Source organism: Callospermophilus lateralis, chromosome 11 (genome assembly GCF_048772815.1).
Source record: "Callospermophilus lateralis isolate mCalLat2 chromosome 11, mCalLat2.hap1, whole genome shotgun sequence".
Lineage (NCBI taxonomy): Eukaryota > Metazoa > Chordata > Mammalia > Rodentia > Sciuridae > Callospermophilus > Callospermophilus lateralis.
The window spans coordinates 41,572,342-41,593,453 of NC_135315.1; the positions used below are offsets into that span (position 1 = coordinate 41,572,342).

Below are 21,112 nucleotides of genomic sequence, written 5' to 3' on the forward strand. Positions count from 1 at the left end.
TCATCAGAGAAATGTAAATTAATAAAATGCCACTATATGCCCACCAGAATGGCTGAAATTTAAAAGACTGACAATACCAAGTGTTAACCAAGGTTATAGATCAACTGAAATGCTCATCCATTGCTAGTGAATATATAAATTTGTAAAACAACTTAGGAAAACTGTCAATTTCCACTAATACTAAAGGTACATATACCCAATGACTCAAAATTGTATCCCTTGTTAAACACTTGAGAAAAGAATACATACATCCATCAAAAGACATGTACAATAATGCTTGTAGCAGCTTTATTAATAATACCTAGACATTGGAAACAATGCAGATGTCTGCCAGCAGTACTCTGGATTAGTACATTGTGGTATATTCCATCCTAGAGTGGCATAATACATATCAATAAAAAGGATGAACCCCTGGCCCACAAAGCAACATGGATAAATATCATTTGCATACTAGTATGAGAGAAGCCATACACAAAAGATTTCTCTATTTTGTAATTTGTGTAAAGTTCAGGAACAAGCAGAATGAATCTATAGTGACAGAAGTAATACAAGGATAGTTTTTAACTAAAAAAAAAAAAAAATGGGCAAATGGGCTTTTTAAGGGTCTTGAATTTCTTGATCTGGGTGGTGTTTAAAATAGTGTGTGTGTGTGTGTGTGTGTGTGTGTAAAAATTCATCAAATTATACTCTTAGAATTTGTGTACCTTATTACAACTCTAAAATATAGCAGTAATAACATAATCTCCACTTTAAAGAACTTAGGATCTCTTGGGGTCAGATAAAAGAAAGGGGTTGTTCTCTCCTAAATGCAGGCTCTACCAACTTCTTTATAAGTATCTTATTCTTGTCTTTGAGTCCTTGACAGAGTAGAAATTCAGTAAGTGTTTGTTCAATGAATGAACAGTTACATTTCTTTATATTTAGGACTGTGGTTATGCATAGCAATTAATTGTTTTATTGGTAAAGGATGATTGAAACTAAGCTTTTGCTCATCATTTAACCACTTTATAGTGACTCTTCTAACATCATGGGGGTTAAAATCCCAAAGAGTACCTAACATAATGAACTTTTGTTCAGTTCTTTGAAGAAGTGTGCAAGACACTTGGTGATAACAATTATTTACTTTTTTTTTAAATTATAGATGGACACAATGTCTTTATTTTACTTTATGTGGTGCTGAGGATTGAACCCAGTGCCTCATGCATGCTAGGCGAGTGCTCTACCACTGAGTCACAACCCCAGCCCAATTATTTACTTTTTAATTAGCTAAGTCTGTTTACTCTCTTTGTATTTGAGATCCTTTGAAGAGTTGGTAATTTGGAGTACTTTGATTCTTTATAAGCCCAAGTCTTTACAAGAGTTTTCCTATTTACATCATAAGACTATTGCCCCATAATTCATTCCCCCAAATAATAGAGGGTTTATAGAGAAACTTCAGCTATTTAAATGGAGAGTCAGGCATGAAATTTGGAATTTAAAACTCTTCCCTTCTGAGATTCCTGGATTATGTCTACTGGTCTAAGTATGTTTTTGCCACCTAAACACCGTGGAATGCCATCATCCTCTGACAAACATTTTAGATAGAAAGAGTAAGCATAAAACAACAAGCATATAAAAAATTCCAGGCAGAGTTTAAAATATGATACTTTTGAAGCTAACGATCATAGACAAATGCTGTAGTGCAAATGTCTCCCCTGTTTTGAATGGCTTTTCTACAAAAAGCCTCATCAAATATGGAGTAAGACTCATTCTTCTCTCCCAAGGTTTAAAATGTATGGTTGTCACTTTCCTCTAGATAACCTCTAATTATAGCAGATAGATTTGAAGTGTAAAATAGCTTTGTCTAATGGACGCTGTCACTCATTGTGTTGTGTTTTCCCCCAAGACAGGATGTATGTTGTTCAGATACAAAGTTCAGAGTCTGAAAGATGTCAAGTAAAACACTAATTTCTAACTGCCTTCCTCAAGTTTTAAATTTTCCTGTTAAAAATTTTTCTATCACATAATGAGAAGGAAATTTGTGTGGATTTGTGACATTGGTCCATTACAGATTTTAGAAAATATAGAAGTGAAATAATTTACCTTTCAAATGAAAGATTATTTTTCATTGAAAAAGAAATGGAAAAGGATAAGGTTCATCAAAAAATTAAGAAAATTGTTGTTTTCTGTATATATTAAATTTCTAAGTATAACATTTTAATTTTAAAAAGACCATAGATATTTCTTCTAAAAACATCTAAACTATTTAAAAACCTCTACATTTAACTGGTTTTAAAGTAAGTGAAGGCTTTTTCACTAAAGGAGGTTTTAGTTTAATAAAATAAATTTTACAGTGAGAAATAATTGGCTGGGAAAAAAAGAATAACGTTAAAATTGGACAAGTTTTCTTACACAAGTAAATTGCAAAAAACATGAAAAAGAGATGGTAGAGACACTTTTAGGTTAGAACTTAAAAAGGCATCAATCAATCATAATCTTATTTAGTTTCTGATTTAGACTGACTTTTATTTAAAGAAGAAAATTGAACATTCGAGTACTGGATGTTTGATGATATTCAAAAACGTCATGTTTGAGGCCCTGTGTTCAATCCTCAGCCCTGAAAAAGTGAATAAATAAAAATTTTAAATATCAAATCTTTAGATTCAATAATTTCATTCTTTGAAGTTTTTATCTTTTAGTGATACTTAACTGATGTATGACTGAAAGAAAGTCTGGTATATGTTTGGAAATTATATATAGAGAGTAGAGGTTATAGATAAAATAAAAATGACCATGTGGGTAACTTAGGCTAGGTATTGATTACATGAGAATTCTTCATATTATTCTTCCAGCTTTATATATGTTTGATATTCTCCACAGTTTTAAAAAAAATTCTTAAAATTAAATTTTAAATACTAAGGTAAAGATTACAAAATTGGAACTTGTATCACACCGTTTATTTCCTGTCAGTGTCTTCCATGTCTATGACCCTGATATTTCTTGTACCAACATAAACTTAAAAAGACTAGCTAGACAGCTGGAAGGGGAAATAGACCTATTTGTTATGTTACCTTGGGTAGTATGCTGCTTTTATAAAGGACTTGAATTTTAAAAGTCTTAAAAGTCTTTTTTCCCAAACTCTGGTAACTTTTCTTGTGCTTAGAATAAAACCCATAATACTTAATGTGACTTAAAGAGATTTTGCATACTATATTTCCTTCCTTCCTCTTCTGCTTTATGCCAGTCTATATTCCTCCTATCTACTGTATTCCATGAGCACTGGCTTCTTCTGTTCCTAACGGCTGCCTCAGTGTCTTCACTTTGCCTGCTTTGTGTGACCAACAAAAAGGTTGGGTACCAACCTTCAAATCTTAAAATAGTGTTACTTCAAGCAAGCTTTTTCTCTCCACCCCTCATAATAAAATATTACATTTCCCTTTATAATAAAAGATAAATTCATTTAAAAAGATGTCGTAGTTATATATTTGTGTAACTGTTTATTTGTTTCATGTTTACTTCTCCTCTAACCATGAAAGCGGAGATGGTAATCTGTTTTGTTCATCTGTATAACCCAGAGCTTAACGTAATGCCTGTCAGGTACAATAACATTTGTAGAACAGAGAAGTAAAGGAATGAATGGTAGATATAGTTTCTTATCCTCCTAGAGCAATATTGATTGTGAAAAAATGGGACATTTCTTTCCAACACTCTTCTCTAGACAGGGATTTTGGTGGCAGGTTGTAAAACACAGTTGCTTCTCTCATTTTGATTTAGCTAGAATTGTCTTTTTTAAGTAGTAAACCCATCTTAATATTTTTTAAGTAAACCCATCTTAATATTTAGGACTATGTTTCTTAAAAGACAAATTTAGTTAATATCAGTGGGTAATTATAACTAAGCCTTAAATCATAAATGTGTTGATAATATTTACTTGCATTTATGATGACTTTTGTTTCCTTCTTAGTTCTCTAAATTTGACTTTTTTTCTCCTTTTCTTAGGTACTCTCTGCCCTTGACATACTCCAACCTCCACACATTGACTATTTTGAAGAAATGTATCCTAACCAGGGAATATGAAAGAAGGGAACAATTTTTTAATTTGTTGTTCTAACACCTGGGGTTTATGCCTTGAATTATATTAAATCTCATCCTTACAGAAGTGGTTGAAAACCTGGAACCAGGTAATTTTGAAATCACAAATATCTGGTGGAGCTTAGTATTATCAACATGTCCTGTGTAGTGATACCACAGAATAGGGCATCTGAACAGGTGTTTTATTTAATCCCTGCATAGCATTATGAAATAGATTATTATTATCTTATTTTACAGATAAAATCAGTGAGGCAGCCATGTTTTAATAGAACCCAGTAAAGTCATTTTTCCATATACAGCAGCTGCCTGTCAGTTAAGATGATAATACTTGGGGTAAGGTGAAAATTAAAGTACTAGTAAGTTAAATGCCCTGTATTCCACGGAATAATGGTCTTGGTAGTAGTTGTGGTGATGATAATGGCAATATCAGTTGCTTTTATAGTTTTTATTAAATGCCAGCCACAGTTTTTAGTTCTTCACACATGAGTTTATTTAATACCTGTAACCACCCCCTTGGGAAACTATTGTGTTTATTTCCATTTTATAGAAGAAATTGAGGCACAAAAGGTAGAAGATCACAGAGCTAGAAAATGTTGGAATCAAGGATCATTTCTAGGGAGTCTTCAACTATATGACCTTGTTTTCAACCCCTATATACATGATTCACTCAGGAAAAAAGGATTTTTTTCCTATTTCTACCGTTAGTGTCTAAAAATAGTATGTTATATATTGTGAATAATAATGATCTATAACATAATGTATGGTAGTAGCTCCTGAGAATGTAAATTAAAAAAAAATTGAGACACAGTTTCACCAGTGTCACCAATTTCCATTTGGCATTTAGCCTAATAAAGTTTTCATGTTAAAGACAGGTAATCTTAAATCACTGAATTTGGTGGGCTCATGATATTGCAGTTTATTTTTTATTAGTACTTTAATTAAAACTGTTACTCAGAATGGAAACCCATATAAGAGATTCTTTTGCTGATTCAGCAATGAAATAAATGAAAATCTCAATCTTATACCTGTAGTAAGTAATTCCATACTAGATAATTATCTTTTATAATTTTAGGAGTTCCTCAAGGGGAAAAAGAACAGCTAAGCTGGCTAGGGAATCATAAACCTTATAAGGTGATAAAATTGTCACTGACCCACACTGCACTGCTGGGATGTTTTGATCTAATAAACCAAAACTTTTTTTTTTTTTTTTTTTTTTTTTTTTTTACAATATTGAGGACTGAACCTGGGGGCTCATGCATGCTAGGCAAGCTCTACCTCTGAGCTACATCACCAACCCTGATAAATCAAAACTTTTGAATGCTATAGTCCTTGGTGATATTTTGATCCATGAATACTTTATTTTATGGAATTAATCCTTTGGGGCAATAAAACTCAGTGGACTTAGGGAACCCCACCCTGCAAATTCTAAGGAAAGAATTGTTCCCTTGACCAACTACTGTCTGAAAAGAGTGTCTTTGTGTACTTAATAACTTTGGGCCAGACCAGATAGTTCTGACATACCCTTAAAAAAAAAAAAGTATACAAAATTAACCTAAGGTTAGAAGAACCAAGAAAAAATTTTTTTCTCCTCACCTGTGGGTTAGCAGTGCCAGCTAAGGGGAGGGCATTAATTATTTCCATTTCATAGATTTCATGAAGATTATCTGGGTCCTCATTGAAGGAAGGGAAGGTCCTGGTGGAGTGGGCAGCATTTGGCTAGGACTGCCTTCTTTAACCCAAAGTTTATGGGAAAGAAATCCACATACTGCAAAGTATTCCTGTCAGTGTGTTGTTATTATTACTGTCTCTTTGGGAATGAAGTTGCTGAAACCAAACTTTGAAATTAGAAGAAATTCCCTTTGTTACTTATGAATTTTATTGTATTATAGCTTGTATTAGGGGTTCCCAAGACCACCCTCAGGTTTTATGATTCACTAGAAGGACTCAAAGGACCCAGAAAAGCTGTTTTTCTCATGGTTACAGTTTATTACAGCAAAAAGATTAAAATCAGCAAAGAAAAAGGTTCGTAGGGCCTGATGTGAGGTCCAGTTGACCTATCCCAGTAGATTGGTGTAGGCAAAGCTTAGTTCTCCCAGCAATCATATTGATGACATGGGCAAGTTGTTACCAACCAGGGAAGCTCACCTGAGCCTTGGTGCCCAGTAGTGTATTATGAGTCAGTTTCATAGGTGTGGAGCTGCTCAGTCCCTAGCCCTCCTTCCCTTTCTGCCCCTAGAGATCAAATATGGTATAGCCAGAGGCCTCAGGCACACATCTGGTATTTACCGTAAATCATATCATAAGCATAATCTGTCATGGCTAAAGCCCTATATATACAAAGACATCACTATCAGACAGAATTCAACTGATTCTAAGGTTATTTCCTTCAATCCTGAAGTCTTGGAATGCACAGGGTTTGTGCAATTAGGTCTGCTGAGTTAATTCTTACCGTACATGGGACATCTGTGGGGGAGGGGAGGGAATGCTTTCATTTTAAGATAATTGGTGAAAATGGGTATATTAAATAAATGCCATATATATTTAGGTTCTCTTAACTGAACACATATCTAATTCATTATATTCATTTTGTTTAGGTTATAGTTCAAGCATTAATTGTTTTTGTTTTTGTGGTTTTGGTGCTAGGAATTAAACTCAGTGGTGCTTTACCTCTGAAGTACATCCTGTTCCTTTTTATTTTTTCACATTTTGAGACAGGGCCTTGCTAAGTTGCTGAGGCTGGCGTTGAACTTGCAATTCTCCTGCTTCAGTCTCCTGATGATTATAGAATGCATCACTGTACTTGACCACAAATTGTTTATTTCAAGCATTAATTTTGTGTGCTTAGGGTTTATCATTCCTTTAAATTAAAAATTCTGTATTTCTGTAGGGTAGGAGTTCTTGGTCACTTATTGACTACAATTTAATTGGATTTGGGAGAGCCTTGATTCAATATTATTTCATTTTATTAGTTAGCAGAATGTGTGTATGAAATTTCCTGTCCCCAGAATTGTTTGTCAATGTTCAAGTAAGTCTTTGTCATAAAACACTCATAGAGTCCTCTAGTACATCATTTCTTAAATGTTTTTCTTCTTCATTTTGTCTGATATCACTTAATTATTTAGCTTCAGATTTTAAATTGACACATTACTTTCACAGCAGAGTAATGGCTGTTGCTGGAAAAATTTTTCAAACCTGAATCTCAGTTGTCTGTCTTATACTTTTTGGCTATACATAGAATCATGCACAGAAAAAAAGGTAAGTGTTTTCCAGCAGAGGTGTCATTTGGAAAAACTAATTTCTTTTAACATAAAAAGGAATTATACCTGTAACTGCCACAGGATTATAAAGATTTTCTAGGAAGGAATGACTTAGCTTGAAATACATAATACTAAAAAATTATGTAATTTCTTGAATTGTGAGGAGAAATAAATAATTTTCCAATGTACATATGGTATCATATTATTATGCTTTTCAAGTTAGAAAAATTGTGATGTTATATTGTATATTCAGTTTTAATATATAAATATTTTCAACCAGATGTCTTAAAATCTAGTTGAAATTTTACTAGTTAAAATCTAGCTGTCATTCTTAGAAAATTTGAATTCTGTGAGTATTGATGGAATCAAGAGTACAATATCAATAAGAGTATCAGCAGGCTGGGGTTGTGGCTCAGGGGTAGAGTGCTTGCCTAGCATGTGTGAGGCACTGGATTTGATTCTCAGCTTCACATATAAATAAATGAATCAAATAAAGGTCCATCAATTATATATATATAATTTTTTAAAAGCGTATCATCATATAGTTTTACAAGCTAATCAGATTTCTCAAAAGAGTCTAAAACTATAACAATTATGATTATATAAGTGCCTACTAGAAATTTAGCTTGGGTTTTATATCTTTAGATAATTCCTTTAAGCAAAAAAGTAAGTCAATGTCTAAATTATGACTTTATGAATGTTCGTACAACATGCAACACCTGTAAGTGTAAATCAGGTATTTGGAAGGAGTAATAAGTTCTGCCATGACTTCTGTATCTTCTAGCTTTCTGTTTTCAGAGTTTTTAATCTTTTAAGTCAACCTAAGAAATATATTCTGTAGTAATCTTAAAGATTATATATTTCTCTTTTTTTTCTTTTTGAGAGACAGAAGATAGAGAATTTTTTAATATTTATTTTTCAGTTTTCGGTGAATAAAACATCTTTATTTTATTTTATGTAGTGCTGAGGATCGAACCCAGTGCCCGAGCATGCCAGGTGAGCGTGTTACCACTTGAGCCACATCCCCAGCCCCAAGATTATGTAATTTTCTGAGCTGATATGTTAACTTTTTTGGGGGGTGCTGGGGATTAAACTCAGGGTCTTGTACGTGGGAAGCAAGCACTGTGCCAACTGAACTACATTCCCAGCCCTGATGTGTTAACTTTTAAAGGATTACATTTTTCATTTTGTACTTTGAGTAGGAAATCTGTACTAAAACAGTTTGGCCCTAAATTACTTTGAACCTACTGAAATTTAATCCTAGAGAAGCCAATTCTTATTGTTTGATTGGAAAGAGGTATTTATTTTGCTTCAGTCAGGATTCTGGACTTTGCACAGTGTACATAAACAGACCCCCTTCCCAGAAAGTGCCAGATGCTTATTGGATTTGAAATAAAATTTTGGCTTGTTTGGGGGAACGTGTATTTTTAGCTTGAGACATAATTTTAGCATTTTATGAAGAAGAATATGGGTGGTACATGTCTTCTGTTGAAGCAATTTCATCCTAAATCCAGTGGCAGTGAGAAATCCAATGGGATAACCATACATCTTTGTTTGTAGGGACAATCCTGGATTTTTCCTGATGTCCTAGTATAATTATTAATAAGTTACTTCTTTCACTCTCAAAAGTATCCCTGTTTGGATGATAGGTTTGAGTAGTGCAGTCTATCTCTTTTTTCAAAGATAGCAAGGAACCTACCTGACAGTTTGGGTCAGTTAGAGTTTCTAATGCTTTGAAAGAGTTCTTAACTTTCAGGGAATCTTAGGAGTCAGTGAAGAACTAAATCAAGCAAATGAAATGCATCTATGCAGGGCTGAGGCTGTGTAGCTCAGTGGTAAAGTGCTTGCCTCATGTGTGTGAGGCACTGGATTCAATCCTCAGCACCACATAAAAATAAAGAAAGATACTGTGTGTTCATCTACAATTAAACAAATATTTACAAAAAGAAAAAAGAAATGCATCTATGCATAAATAAGTGTACTCTTTGTACAGTAGTAATAACAGCAAAGACTAGAAATTTACATCCTGACAGTTTGAAAGATTCACATATTGTAAGGATTTCCATTAATTTATTCCATAAACATAAGCATCAACTGTATTCCTAGAACAAAAGGGTTTTCTGGTTTTTATTCACTATGTTCTGCTGCCTCTTAATGCTTTCCCACAAGGAGAATATAGTCTGATGAGGGAGAGATTCGATGTAAAAAAATAACTATGATATATGGTAGAGTATACCCAAAGAATATAGTCATATGGCATTGGATTTTAAAGAAGAAGTTACTGCAGGGCTGGAGATGTGGCTCAAGCGGTAGCGCGCTCGCCTGGCATGCGTGCGGCCTGGGTTCGATCCTCAGCACCACATACAAACAAAGATGTTGTGTCTGCTGAGAACTAAAAAATAAATATTAAAAAATTCTCTCTCTCTCTAAAAAAAAAAACTAGAAGAAGAAGTTACTGCAGACAGAAAAAAAAAAAAAAACAATAAAGAGCGGGCATGGTGGCACATGCCTGTAATCCCAGCAGCTCATGAGGCTGAAGCAGGAGGATAGTGAGATCAGAGCCAGCCTCAGCAAAAAACATAAGGCACTAAGCAACTAAGTGAGACCCTGTCTCTAAATAAAATACAAATAGGTCTAGGGATATGGCTTAGTGGTCAAATGCTCCTGAGTTCAATTCCTGGTACCCTCTCCCCCCACCACACACACACACACACAAAAAAAAAAAGGCTATTGGAGGAAAAGACATTTCAGATTGTCAATAAAGGATGAAAAGAATTTGGGCAGGTAGCATTGAAAAGGATGGATATTCTAGATGGAGTAAGTCATTATAAACAACTTTAGGGAATGGTCAGTCATCCTGTTGCCTAGAGAATACCATGTACAAATGAGGAAACATTAAGCTAGGTTAGGGCCGACTCATAGAGGGCCTTGAATATTGAGCTAAGGAAATTGGTCTTTATTCAGTAGGCATTGGGGGCCCAATGAAAGATGGACCCCATATTTTTGTCATGAAGAATGAAAGAATCAGAAAGGTACTTGAAAAGTTAACAAGGATTTTCTGTTTGGAATTTTCTGTTTGGGTAGTAGTGATGGTTGTACAACATTGTGAAATATTTAGTGCCACTGAATTGTCCACTTAAAAATGACTAAAATACTAAACTTGTGTGCATAATACACAAATTTAAAAAGATAAAACCCAAACACACTGTAACAAGGACCTGATTTGGGGGTGCCAAGAGATAGTGACTATTATGCACAGATGGTTGTAAAGGAGAAAAAGATGATACTTGGCATCTTCCTGGGTGGTTTTTAAGATACCCAATGTTTGTTTTAAACCTTAAATTTCAAAACTTTACAGAAGCTGCCCTGCTCTCCTTCTGTCCTCCCCAAAAAGGAACTTGAAAGACTTATCTGCAATTTAACAATTTTCATAGAATAGACTACTTTCAGTAGTCCTTTCTTTATCAATCCATTCAAGAGCAGTTACATATTAGTAGGATAAGTACATTTTTAATATTTTCAATGACATTCTTATTTTTCCACAAAATTTTAAGCCAAGTCTGATTTCTGTTCAAAGGTCCATTAAATCTTTTTGCATATCTGTACTAACTAAATGTCAATGTGAAGCAGTGCTAATAAATGACAGATCTAAATGCATGATAGAATATTCATTCTGTAAATTTTAAGAAAGTATGTACCATGAACAAATGGATAAGTTACTACATCAGAACATATATCTAGACAGAGAAGGCAGATCCTGTTAAACGGATTATCATTTTATTTCCTCTCTTCCCAATTACCATAAAAAGTACACAGAAGTAAACTTCTTTGATGTTCCTCTCCTGGATTCATTCTTACAGATTTTTTTTGTTCTCTATGTTTTTAATTCTCTCTGCTCTTCAGAATTGTATAACAACTTTATCTCAAAATCTCTAACCAAAAATGAATTGAACTGGGTGGAAAGGAAGCACCTGTAGAGAGTGCTGTGTTGAGAGACCTGCTCTTCCTTCAGAATGCTGTTGTGCTTCTTCACACCATGGATAGCAGTTTGCTCTTGTGTTTTTTTTTTTTGTTGTTGTTGTTGTTGTTTGTTTGTTTGTTTTTTAATATTTCTTTTGCTTGTACACAATATCTTTGTTTTATTTATTTACTTTTTATGTGGTGCTGAGGATACCCAGGACCTCACACACACTAGGCGAGTGTTCTACTGCTGAGCCACAACCCCAGCCCCTGCTCTTGGGTTTTAATGACTTCATTTATGCCATTTTATAATAGATCAGACTGGAAGAAATGCTGTCATTCTATTGAGCAGAATGATATTTGGAACTAAATTAGTAGAAGCGAGTTTCTTCAGACCTGCTAAGGACTGATGGGTTTGATTTGAGGTCTCATTGCCTTTTTGAATAAAGTGTAAATATTCATTGTATTACAATTTATATGACTGATATGTGCATCCTTTACTCTCTGAGTGGATTAAGAGATAATTGAAGAATTTGCCTTTTCTCTTCCTGAATGAAAACTAATGGAGCAATAAAATGTTCCTAATATAGGTAAAAATCTTTCAAAACAAATTTTATATTCAAAAAATAACTAGAATAGACATTTTGGCTTCTTATTCCTTGGCTAATGATTTTTGGATTTGTATGTCTGTGCATTCGTTTTGGAGGGTTCTCAGGGTGGTAAATTAGAAATCACCAGACTGTACCATCCACATTTGACAGACACCAAGCTTGCTTTTCCTTCTCCAGTGTACTTGGTGAAGAGAAGAACTGAAATTTTAAATAACATAATTTTCTCTAGAATGCTTTTTTTGTTTTATACCTACTTGGTTATGATCTTAGTAACAAAGATTCATCTGACAACCTTTTGGGTTATAACAGACTATGTTGATAGCTTTCCAGTTGTTTTTCTTGTTTATGTTGTTTTGTTGTTGTTTTTGATAGTAATTGATTTTTAAGTCAGTTTTAAATTGCAGTTGAGGTAGTTTTAATTTTTGACACATTATATCCAATAAATTAGTTGCTTTTAAAAAAGCGGCGGGGGGGGGGGGGCTTTGCCTTTTTCTGTGAAAGAAATTATCGTATTCAAACATTTTAACAAAATGACCTTTTATTCCATTGATTTATATAGAGAGGCACAGGCATGCTTCAGAAAAGGTCAGTGATTCTAATTGAAGCACACACCAAATTTTTTCTAGTTGTAAAGGCACCTATGTTTTTTGTTGGAAAGATGATGATGAGATTTAGGGCTGACCATTTGTTACAAGAGAATACAGTTCTCTCTGACACATTGTTGTTTTTCTTTCATGTGCAAAGCATGGTTTGAAATCAACAATATCCACAAACCAGGTTCTCCTTATGCATACTATTTAATGCCTTTACCTTTATTTCAGACTAGCCAATTTGATATCTGAGCTCTAGGTTGAAATTTCCTTCCCTGTAAGTCCTGATTTGGAAGGAAAAAATGTGAGGAAAGAGATTTTATTAAATCTCACATATTTACAGTTGTGGAATTTTCTTCTTTCAACCAGTAGTGGTAGGATTTCCAAATTCATGTTTAAAGTGGGTTTAAGCATGTTTTAACTCTGGCTTATGGCTTTAATAAACCATAGTATGCAGATAACTAAGAATTTACTGTGTTCTTTGGAAAAGTCACACAACTCACATACTTGTTCCAATATATAGCACATTAAAATGAAGATCATTTTAAAAAGAAAATGAAAAAAATGATTGTCGGACTGTTGACTAATGTGGGGACCTACTTGATAAATATTTAATATTGTAAGAATTATATTTTATAATCTGGCTCAGTGTTGGTTTCTGTCCAATATGAAATAGAAAAAGAATAATCAGTTTCCATTATTCAGTAAAGAGTGTTTAGGGATTAAAATTGAGTTCTGAAAGCTTTCCATTCATATTCATTCTGTAGGAAATAATTTGATATATCAGGTTCTCCATTTTATTTTCCCAACCCAGCTAAATCAGTTAAATGCCCTTATTTTGTTACCTGAAAGCTTTTAATGCAGCATTAATAGTTTTTCATACAACGTCAGTGGTTCATTACACATAGAACATTAAATGAGTTCTTCAGTTAACTAGATGGTAAGAGTATTTAAACCTGATAGTTTTGTTTTTTGTTTTTTGTTTTTTGTTTTGTTTTTTTTTGGTATAGTATCATACATGTATACTACTTGAGCTGTCCAAAATGGTTAGCTCTCTGTTATTAAAGTATTTACTTAGCAGTGCTTCATTATTACATACTTGTGTAGTACCTTATCAATCAATAGTAAACATTTATTTTTTTAATAGTTTATAGCTTCCCCCAGTTCTATCTGTTTGGGTGGGGGCTTACTAGAGATTGAACCCAGGAATGTCCTACCACTGAGTTACATCCCCATCCCCATTTTAAAGAAATATTTTTATTTTGAGACAGGGTCTCTCTAGGTTGCTGAAGCTGGCCTTGAACTTGTGATGAATCCTCCTGCCTTGGCCTCCCAAGAAGCTGGGATTATGGGTGGGTGCCACCACATCTGGCACTCCCCCATTTTTTATTTATTCTCTAATAAAAGTGATGTAACAAATCAGTTTTATTCTTTATCTTTTATCTGGGAGGTGGGAAAATTTTAAGTTATAGGCTAGGTTGGCAGGCCTGAACATGAGAATGTGGAAAACTGACGTTCTTCTCATAGTCCCAGAGTATTCTTAATTAAGAAACTGACCAATCACATGTCTCCTTTACTTCTCCCTACAAAGCCTTACTACCTTCTCCAATAGGTGTTTTTGGTATTGGAGCATAATTAATAGCAGTCTCTAAAATTAGCACTTTTCTTCCTGTCTGCCACATTCTCATCATTCCTTAGTTTTGCTGCCTGATGACAGAAATCTTGAGTTGTGTGACATTATGCAATAGGAATAAGACCTTCATCCTGTGTTTATTTCAAAATCCTTATGATTGATTCTGGGCCTATCCAGCCTGCATTCTGCTAGCTTGAGGTAATAGAAAATCAATTTAAATGACAAAGACCATGGAATCTTGAACTAGACTGCCTAGATTTGAATCCTAGCTTTGCCTCTTACTACTTTTGTGATCTCAGACACGTTTCTTAACCTCTCTCTGCCCCAATTTCCTCATAAGTAAAGTTAGAATAACAGTGATATCTCCCTCAGAATTATTTTTGAGGATTAAAATAAGATAGGTAAATAGATATAGTAGTACTTAGTACTTAGTAAATGCTATAATAGTAAGGGAAGCATCTTATAGAGAAGGTAAAAACCTTGGGGAAGCTTAAAGAAAATAGGAATTTTTATGAACCTTCATCCCAGAACATAAATTTAACATAAACTCTCTATCACCCCTAAACCTTCTATCCAGACTGCATCCACATTATACCTTCTTATTGTTTTTTACATTGCCTTTACCAAATCTTTCTTATTAATTGGAAAATTATGGTATAAAATCCTCATTCAGTCTGAGATTCCAAGAATCACTCCTCTTCTCTATACCTTGTAGGAGTCGTCATCTCTCCTTTTTTCAGTTCTTTTGAAAGCCCTTTCTGACTGCATAAAGATTGCTAAGCTTAGTGTATTACCCATCCTATGGTTGTTTTTTTGTTTTGTTTTTGTTTTGTTTTTTTTTTTGTTTTTTTTTTCCTTAAACTGTTTAAAGTTCTAATGCAGTTGGATTTTTTTTCCCCCATCTCCTTTGGAAGAATCGCTATAGTTGGAGCGACTTATTCACAGCAGCTCTTTGAAACACCTGTGTTCCAGGTGAAGCCAAAAAAAAAAAAAAAATTCTAAAGCTTGACTCTAATCTTTTCACCTATTAAAAAATAAATATATCTTTAAAACTTCCCAGCTGGTGGGAATGAAATGCTGTCAAGACTCTCAACTATTAGAGGATTATATTGAATAACTACAAAGCCACACCTAATTTGAACTTCTGAAAAGCCTCAGAACCCCATTATCATCCTCCTGAACCTGCTTAACCTTCTGGGTAACCTTCTGATTATTAGCCACTTGACATACATAATTCAGGTGTGAGGGTTTAAGGAAACTCACGGGACTGTATTTATTTGATCTTTTATGTCATATCCCACTCTTCTGACTTTATTTCGATTTTTTAAAGTTGCTAGACACCAGGAGGCGTGTGTTTCGTGGAGACCTAGAGGTTTCAGAAGCCACTAAATATATCAAACTTTCCTTAATTGGAGGATATAGGGTATCAGTGGGGCTTTTAGCCACTTGACAAACCAGCTGAGTCTCCTGCTATCAACTCAATTTGTGAGCAGTACCTCGGGAAACTTAATAGACCTATAACACACTGGTGCAAATTGTTATTTTAGCCAGAATCCAATTTATTCATATGCTACTTATTACATTATTTTATTCTCTGCATGATCTGCACATGTCATTGTTAAATATTAATTAAGAAAACTGAATGACACAATTGGCAATAGGTTTAATAATAATCTGTTTAATTGGCAGTCTTTTCCTCTTATTGATAAATCACTTAGAGGTGACACGAGAACCAGATGGTAGAAAATAGATAGGATCAGGATGAAGTGGCAAGTGGCATATTTCCAAAAGATATATGATTTGCACATTTGGGGTTCTTTATGTGTGTTCTTAGTATATATGTTTGGATATGTAGATGTTAATCAGTTACAGGATACTAATCTGATCGCTGCTGAGAAACCCTTCAGTTACTAGAGGCTCTTTACCAAAACTGGGAGTCCCTTGTGTAGAGCTTCGCAAAGGTCTCACAGAGAGGAGTACTTTTAATTGTTCCCTTGAGTTTCCAGTCCACCTTCAAAATTACATCTCCTGTAGAAAACCATTTTTGGTCCAAGAAAGGGCTTTTGTTCACATTTGAGTAAACTCTGAAAGGATGTGACTGTCGTGGACAGTGTTTTTCAGTGCCAAAAAAACAAATAAGACTGTATTAATAAATAAATAGAATTTTCCTCTTCCTTCAGTGGTGATATCATTTTGAGAGTGCCTGATCTTTCCTTTTGAAATTCCATCATTGGCTTAAAGGAGTTTTTTTGAGTGGTTGTCGGGTTGTTGTTTTTTTTTTTTTTATCACTTATGTTCTTCTCTCACCCCACCCCTCCACCCCTGTCCAGGGGAAGAATGTTGGGAAAATAAGAGCAAAGTCAGGTATTTCAGCAAAGGTCATGAACTTTTATTTCAGGCAGCCCTGAGTTCAGATCCTGATTTGTTCCACCTTACTAGCGTTTAGACCTTGAAAACATTTGCTACTCCTACAGTTTTTTCAGTGATAATAGAGATAATATTCTTCCTCATAGAGATATTTCAGGGAATAACTGAGTTTGTTGTATGTGGGACTTTGGGCATAGCAACTGACATACTGATGTTTAATGAACTCAATACCCCTCCTCCTTCCTCTAACAGTAATGATGATAATTACCACCTAATCTCTGTTCCCCTTGTGCCAGGCAGTTTTGTGTAATTCCAAATTCATACATCTAAAGCCTGGCTTACAGTAACCCTGTGTAGTAAATAGCATGTGCCTATTCTTTTATTTTTATTTTTGTTTTATTACTTTTTTTCTTTTCATGTACCAGGGATTGAACTCAGGGGCACTCAACCACTGAACCACATCCCCAGCCCTATTTTGTATTTTACTTAGAGACAGGGTCTCACTGAGTTGCTTAGCGCCTCTTGGTTGCTGAGGCTAGCTTTGAACTCACGATCCTCCTGCCTCAGCCTCCTAAGCTGCTGAGATTACAGGCATGAGCCACAGTGCCCAGCTCATTATGCCTATTTTATAGCTGCAGAAACACACTCAGAAGTTAACTAGCCTAATATCATCAAGCAAATAAATGATAGAGTCATGATTGTAATCCTGTTTATTTTGATTCCAAAGCCTACACCGCACTGCCTCCCACTGCTAAATCCATTTAACTCCTCATTAAAAAAAAAAAAAAAAAAAAAATAGTTTCCAGGCCTTCTCTCGTTTGAAGTAGAATTATTTGTTGTACCTTTTTCTGTAGTTTTAGAGTTTTGAGGTTTACTTTCTTTTGAAGGTGCAGATTAAGAACAAAGAATGGGATTTAGTGCCACCTCTTTTGCATACTAAGATACCTACAATTAGTTCCTTCACCTTTCTAAACCTCTGCTCCTCTGTATAATGGAGATTATACTAGGACTTACTTCTTAGAATAACTAGGAATAGATGAGGCAAAATAAACGTAAAGCTGATGGCTAACACATACAAAACTGAATAAATATCAGCCCTTTTTCTTTTCCAGTCAAGCTTCTGTGTCCGTGTATATTAAAATAGTTTTGCTTCCTTTGTTCTCTCTACTTGATTTTTTACAGATCAATGACAGTCTTTTTCTAACTCCTTGACTGTTGCCTTGCATTCATCTATCTTTTTTTCTCTGTCTTGTCATTGAGTTAGCCTACTCTCTGCACCCACTTGGTACCCAGTCAGTATTTATTGATGCTAATGATGATGGTTAAACAAAGATGCTGTTGGCATCAGTCCTGAAGCCTCTGAGACTGCTTGAGTAATCATGACTTCCTAAAAACAGAAAGTATTCAATCATCTTACTTATAATTGAAGGTCAGAATTTGATGTCAAGCATTTTGTTTCTGTGGTGATTGTGTAGCTTTTTCTGCAGAATTGTCTTTGACAGCAGAGGTGGTCAGGATTTCTGGTATGAGGCTGATTATCCTGCATTCTAAATTATTTCCTAAAATAGATGCAACACCATAGAGGTAGGTTAAACAAATATTGATCATAGTTTAGATTTGTTTTAATTGGAGGAAGAGGTCACTGGAGGCTTAACATTGAGGTGTAGTTGGCTGTCAGGCTTTAGATTAGTTTCCTAGTCTTCTTACCCATAATGTTTTTTGCAACAGGAAAAAAATTATACAAACCTGGCTTTAATTATAAACACACTTTTTTTTTTCCTGCCTTTCTTGTATCAGTATGTTCCCACCTCGTTTCTTTGATCCTTAAAAGCCCCCTTATTTCTTGCTTTTTCCTTCCCCTAATTCTGTCCTCCATGAAGACATTTTCTTCCTATGCCATCTTCTTGGGAGTCTGGCAATACAATCCTATTTATATTTGGGCACTGTCCACTAACAACTCAGCTTTTGACACTCATGCATTATTTTAAACAATGTCATGTCATTATGGTTGAACTTACAGTCTATTAATGTAATGTGCTTATATAATATTAATATCCAGATTTTTAAATTAAATAAGGAAAAATGAAAAAAGTTAATATAAGAAACAAGTCATTTACAAAGAAAAATAAGATTATAACCCAAAGCAAAATTAATGCTTTACCTGAAACAAATTTCATTTGATAGAAAATAGAGGTTATTTCTTTCTTGCTATATCTAATGACTCCCAAACATATTTTCAATTTTTACCTCTCATCCAAGGCCTATCCTATATTTCCAGTCTCTAAGCGGGGGGGAGGGGGGGAAATCCTATTTTTCTATCAAGGACCATTATCCCAGCCCTTCTACATTACCCACACACACAAAAAATTAGCCTTGCCAGGAGTGGTGTACATATATATAATCAAAGCAACTTGGGAGGCCAAGGCAGGAAGATCACAGGTTTGAGGCCAGCAATTTAGGGAGATCCTGTCCCTAGGTAAATAAAGGGCTGGGGATGTAGCTCAGTGGTAGTGTCCCTGGGATCAATTACCCATTAAAAAAAAAAAAAAAAAGCCTGAAATTCTTTGTCCCTTTCACATACACACAGATTTTTAAAGTTTCTCTCATCTATTTAAAAACAATAATAGGAAATATGAAGCTGCTTAACCATAAATAATTCATAGATGTAGGGAAAATGTTTCTTAAATTGTCAAATCAAAAGAAGAGTAAAAGGAATAAGACTTGAAGGAAGTGAATACTCTGGAAGTGAAAAGAGACTGAGGCAAAGAGAGAACTAGAAAAACTTGCTTATAATTATTTTAGCCTTTGTATTTCTTCTATGTCATTGGCAAAAGGGGTATCATTAATTATTGGGCCATTTTCCTTTACTGGAAAAATAAAGGATTAGACTTCTGAATCATTCCAACCTAGGTTTGAATCCACGTGCTGTGCCAAACATCTTAACCTCTTTCAGCCTCAGTGTGTTCAATTTGTAAATAGGTATAGTTACAAATTAGGGTAAATGAGGATTAAATGAGATGACTTTTTAAAGAGTCATATAGTAGCTTCCAAAAAAAAAAAAGGTTAACATAGTTTTTTCTTTCCTCATAGCCCATAATTAAAAGTATGGGATTCAGCTATTCTGTATTTCAAAGCACACCGTGATATTTGGTTAAGAGATGGGAATAGTAGACTAATAAAGGCAAGTTCCAATGGGAAGCAGCTTGCAGGATTGAGAAAGCACAGACGAGGAGCTAGGCTTTAACTGCCTGGGAATGTGACCTTGGGTAAATTGCATAACCTCTCTAGCACAAATTTGTACTTCTATTAAGTGATGTTCTCCAGTAACTAATATTTGAGAAAGCAGTGAAGAAGCCTTGAAATGTTAACATTGTTTAAAAAATTAACTCTTTAAAGCAACACAAAGACACTGTTTCTCTTGATCACCTGAGCTGCCATGTCTCCTCCCCAGTATATTTGTAATTGTTCATTTGCATCATTCATTTTTCTGAAGCAAATCAGTACATTTTGAAATTCATATTTCATGGAGCTACTTAACTAATTGCTGCAATCAGCCGCAATTTATTTTATAACAGAGCTGCTCAAATCACTTTGAGGTTGGCATACCTCGCTTTTAATGATCATATTTTTAATGATGAGTTTTAATAGGGGAAATGGCTAATCTGCTAATATTCTCCTTAAAGCCCTAACTTTGGTTCTATGGTTTTTCTTCACCCAGTGGTAACTTAAAAGACCATAACAAAGTCATTGACCCAGTAGGTACACCAGCTGTTGGAGAGGCTATCCCATTTAGAAGGACAAGGAGAGGAAAAGAGCACCCTATTTTTACTCTTGTATAGAGACCCTCATTAAATTACTCAGAAACAATAATCAGATAGATGCTGTTCAAGTTAATGGCACCTCTGAGTCCCTGTCAAGAGAGCTTTATTTAATGCGCAACAGACCTGAAGTGATGCAGGTGCCTTTTCAGGCCCTCATTTAATTTAAGCTGCAATAGTTGGCATGGCAACTAGTTGAGACATCTGGGAGACATTATGCTGGGGATTGAGACTTCAGAGGATTTCTGCTTCAGCAAAGCAAAAGCCTTATCATAAAATGGTATGTGATGCCTCTAAATTTTTGCAGATATAGTGCTAAATTTTCAAATTCAGAAATTATGTTTTCCGAAGAAGAATATTTTGGCCTAGTTGGGTTGTTTTCTGTGAAGAAAAAACTGCTCTACTCGTGGAGTGAATAGTCTATTTCCCTGAAAATTTTACTTTACTAAACTGATGCAGGACAAAACTTACCCTCTGTGAAGTGACTATTTTAATCAATTAAAAAAAAAAACTGTATGAAGATTGCTCAGTCTTTTGAGTTGAGGAGAGGAAAGCATTTCTGAACAAAGATAAACAGAAAATGGTAAAGATAGACAAGAGCTCTGTGTTTTTGCTTTTCTGGCTTAATAGGATTTTATTGACCTAGTCCTATTCTTTTTTATTCTTTTTCAAGAAGCAGAGATAGGAAAGTAGCACTTAAAAAAAAAAAACACTCTTTTTTCTTAAATATTTTAATAGAAGGTTGAATAAAATGTTTTTCAAGTTCATGGTTCCTGAAGATAATGACATGATGATGTAGGAATTT

At 34.5% G+C, this 21,112-nt stretch overlaps 1 protein-coding gene across 4 annotated transcripts in view; it reads left to right on the forward strand.

The window, feature by feature from the left end:
- Window positions 1-21,112, forward strand: part of Nlk (nemo like kinase) — a 149,590-nt gene that overhangs the window by 93,492 nt on the left and 34,986 nt on the right. For all 4 annotated transcript variants that reach the window (XM_076869352.1, XM_076869353.1, XM_076869351.1 and 1 more), the window contains one exon: window positions 3,979-4,034. In XM_076869352.1, the coding sequence (XP_076725467.1) occupies window positions 3,979-4,034 (56 nt within the window). The remainder of the gene's footprint in view (window positions 1-3,978; window positions 4,035-21,112) is intronic.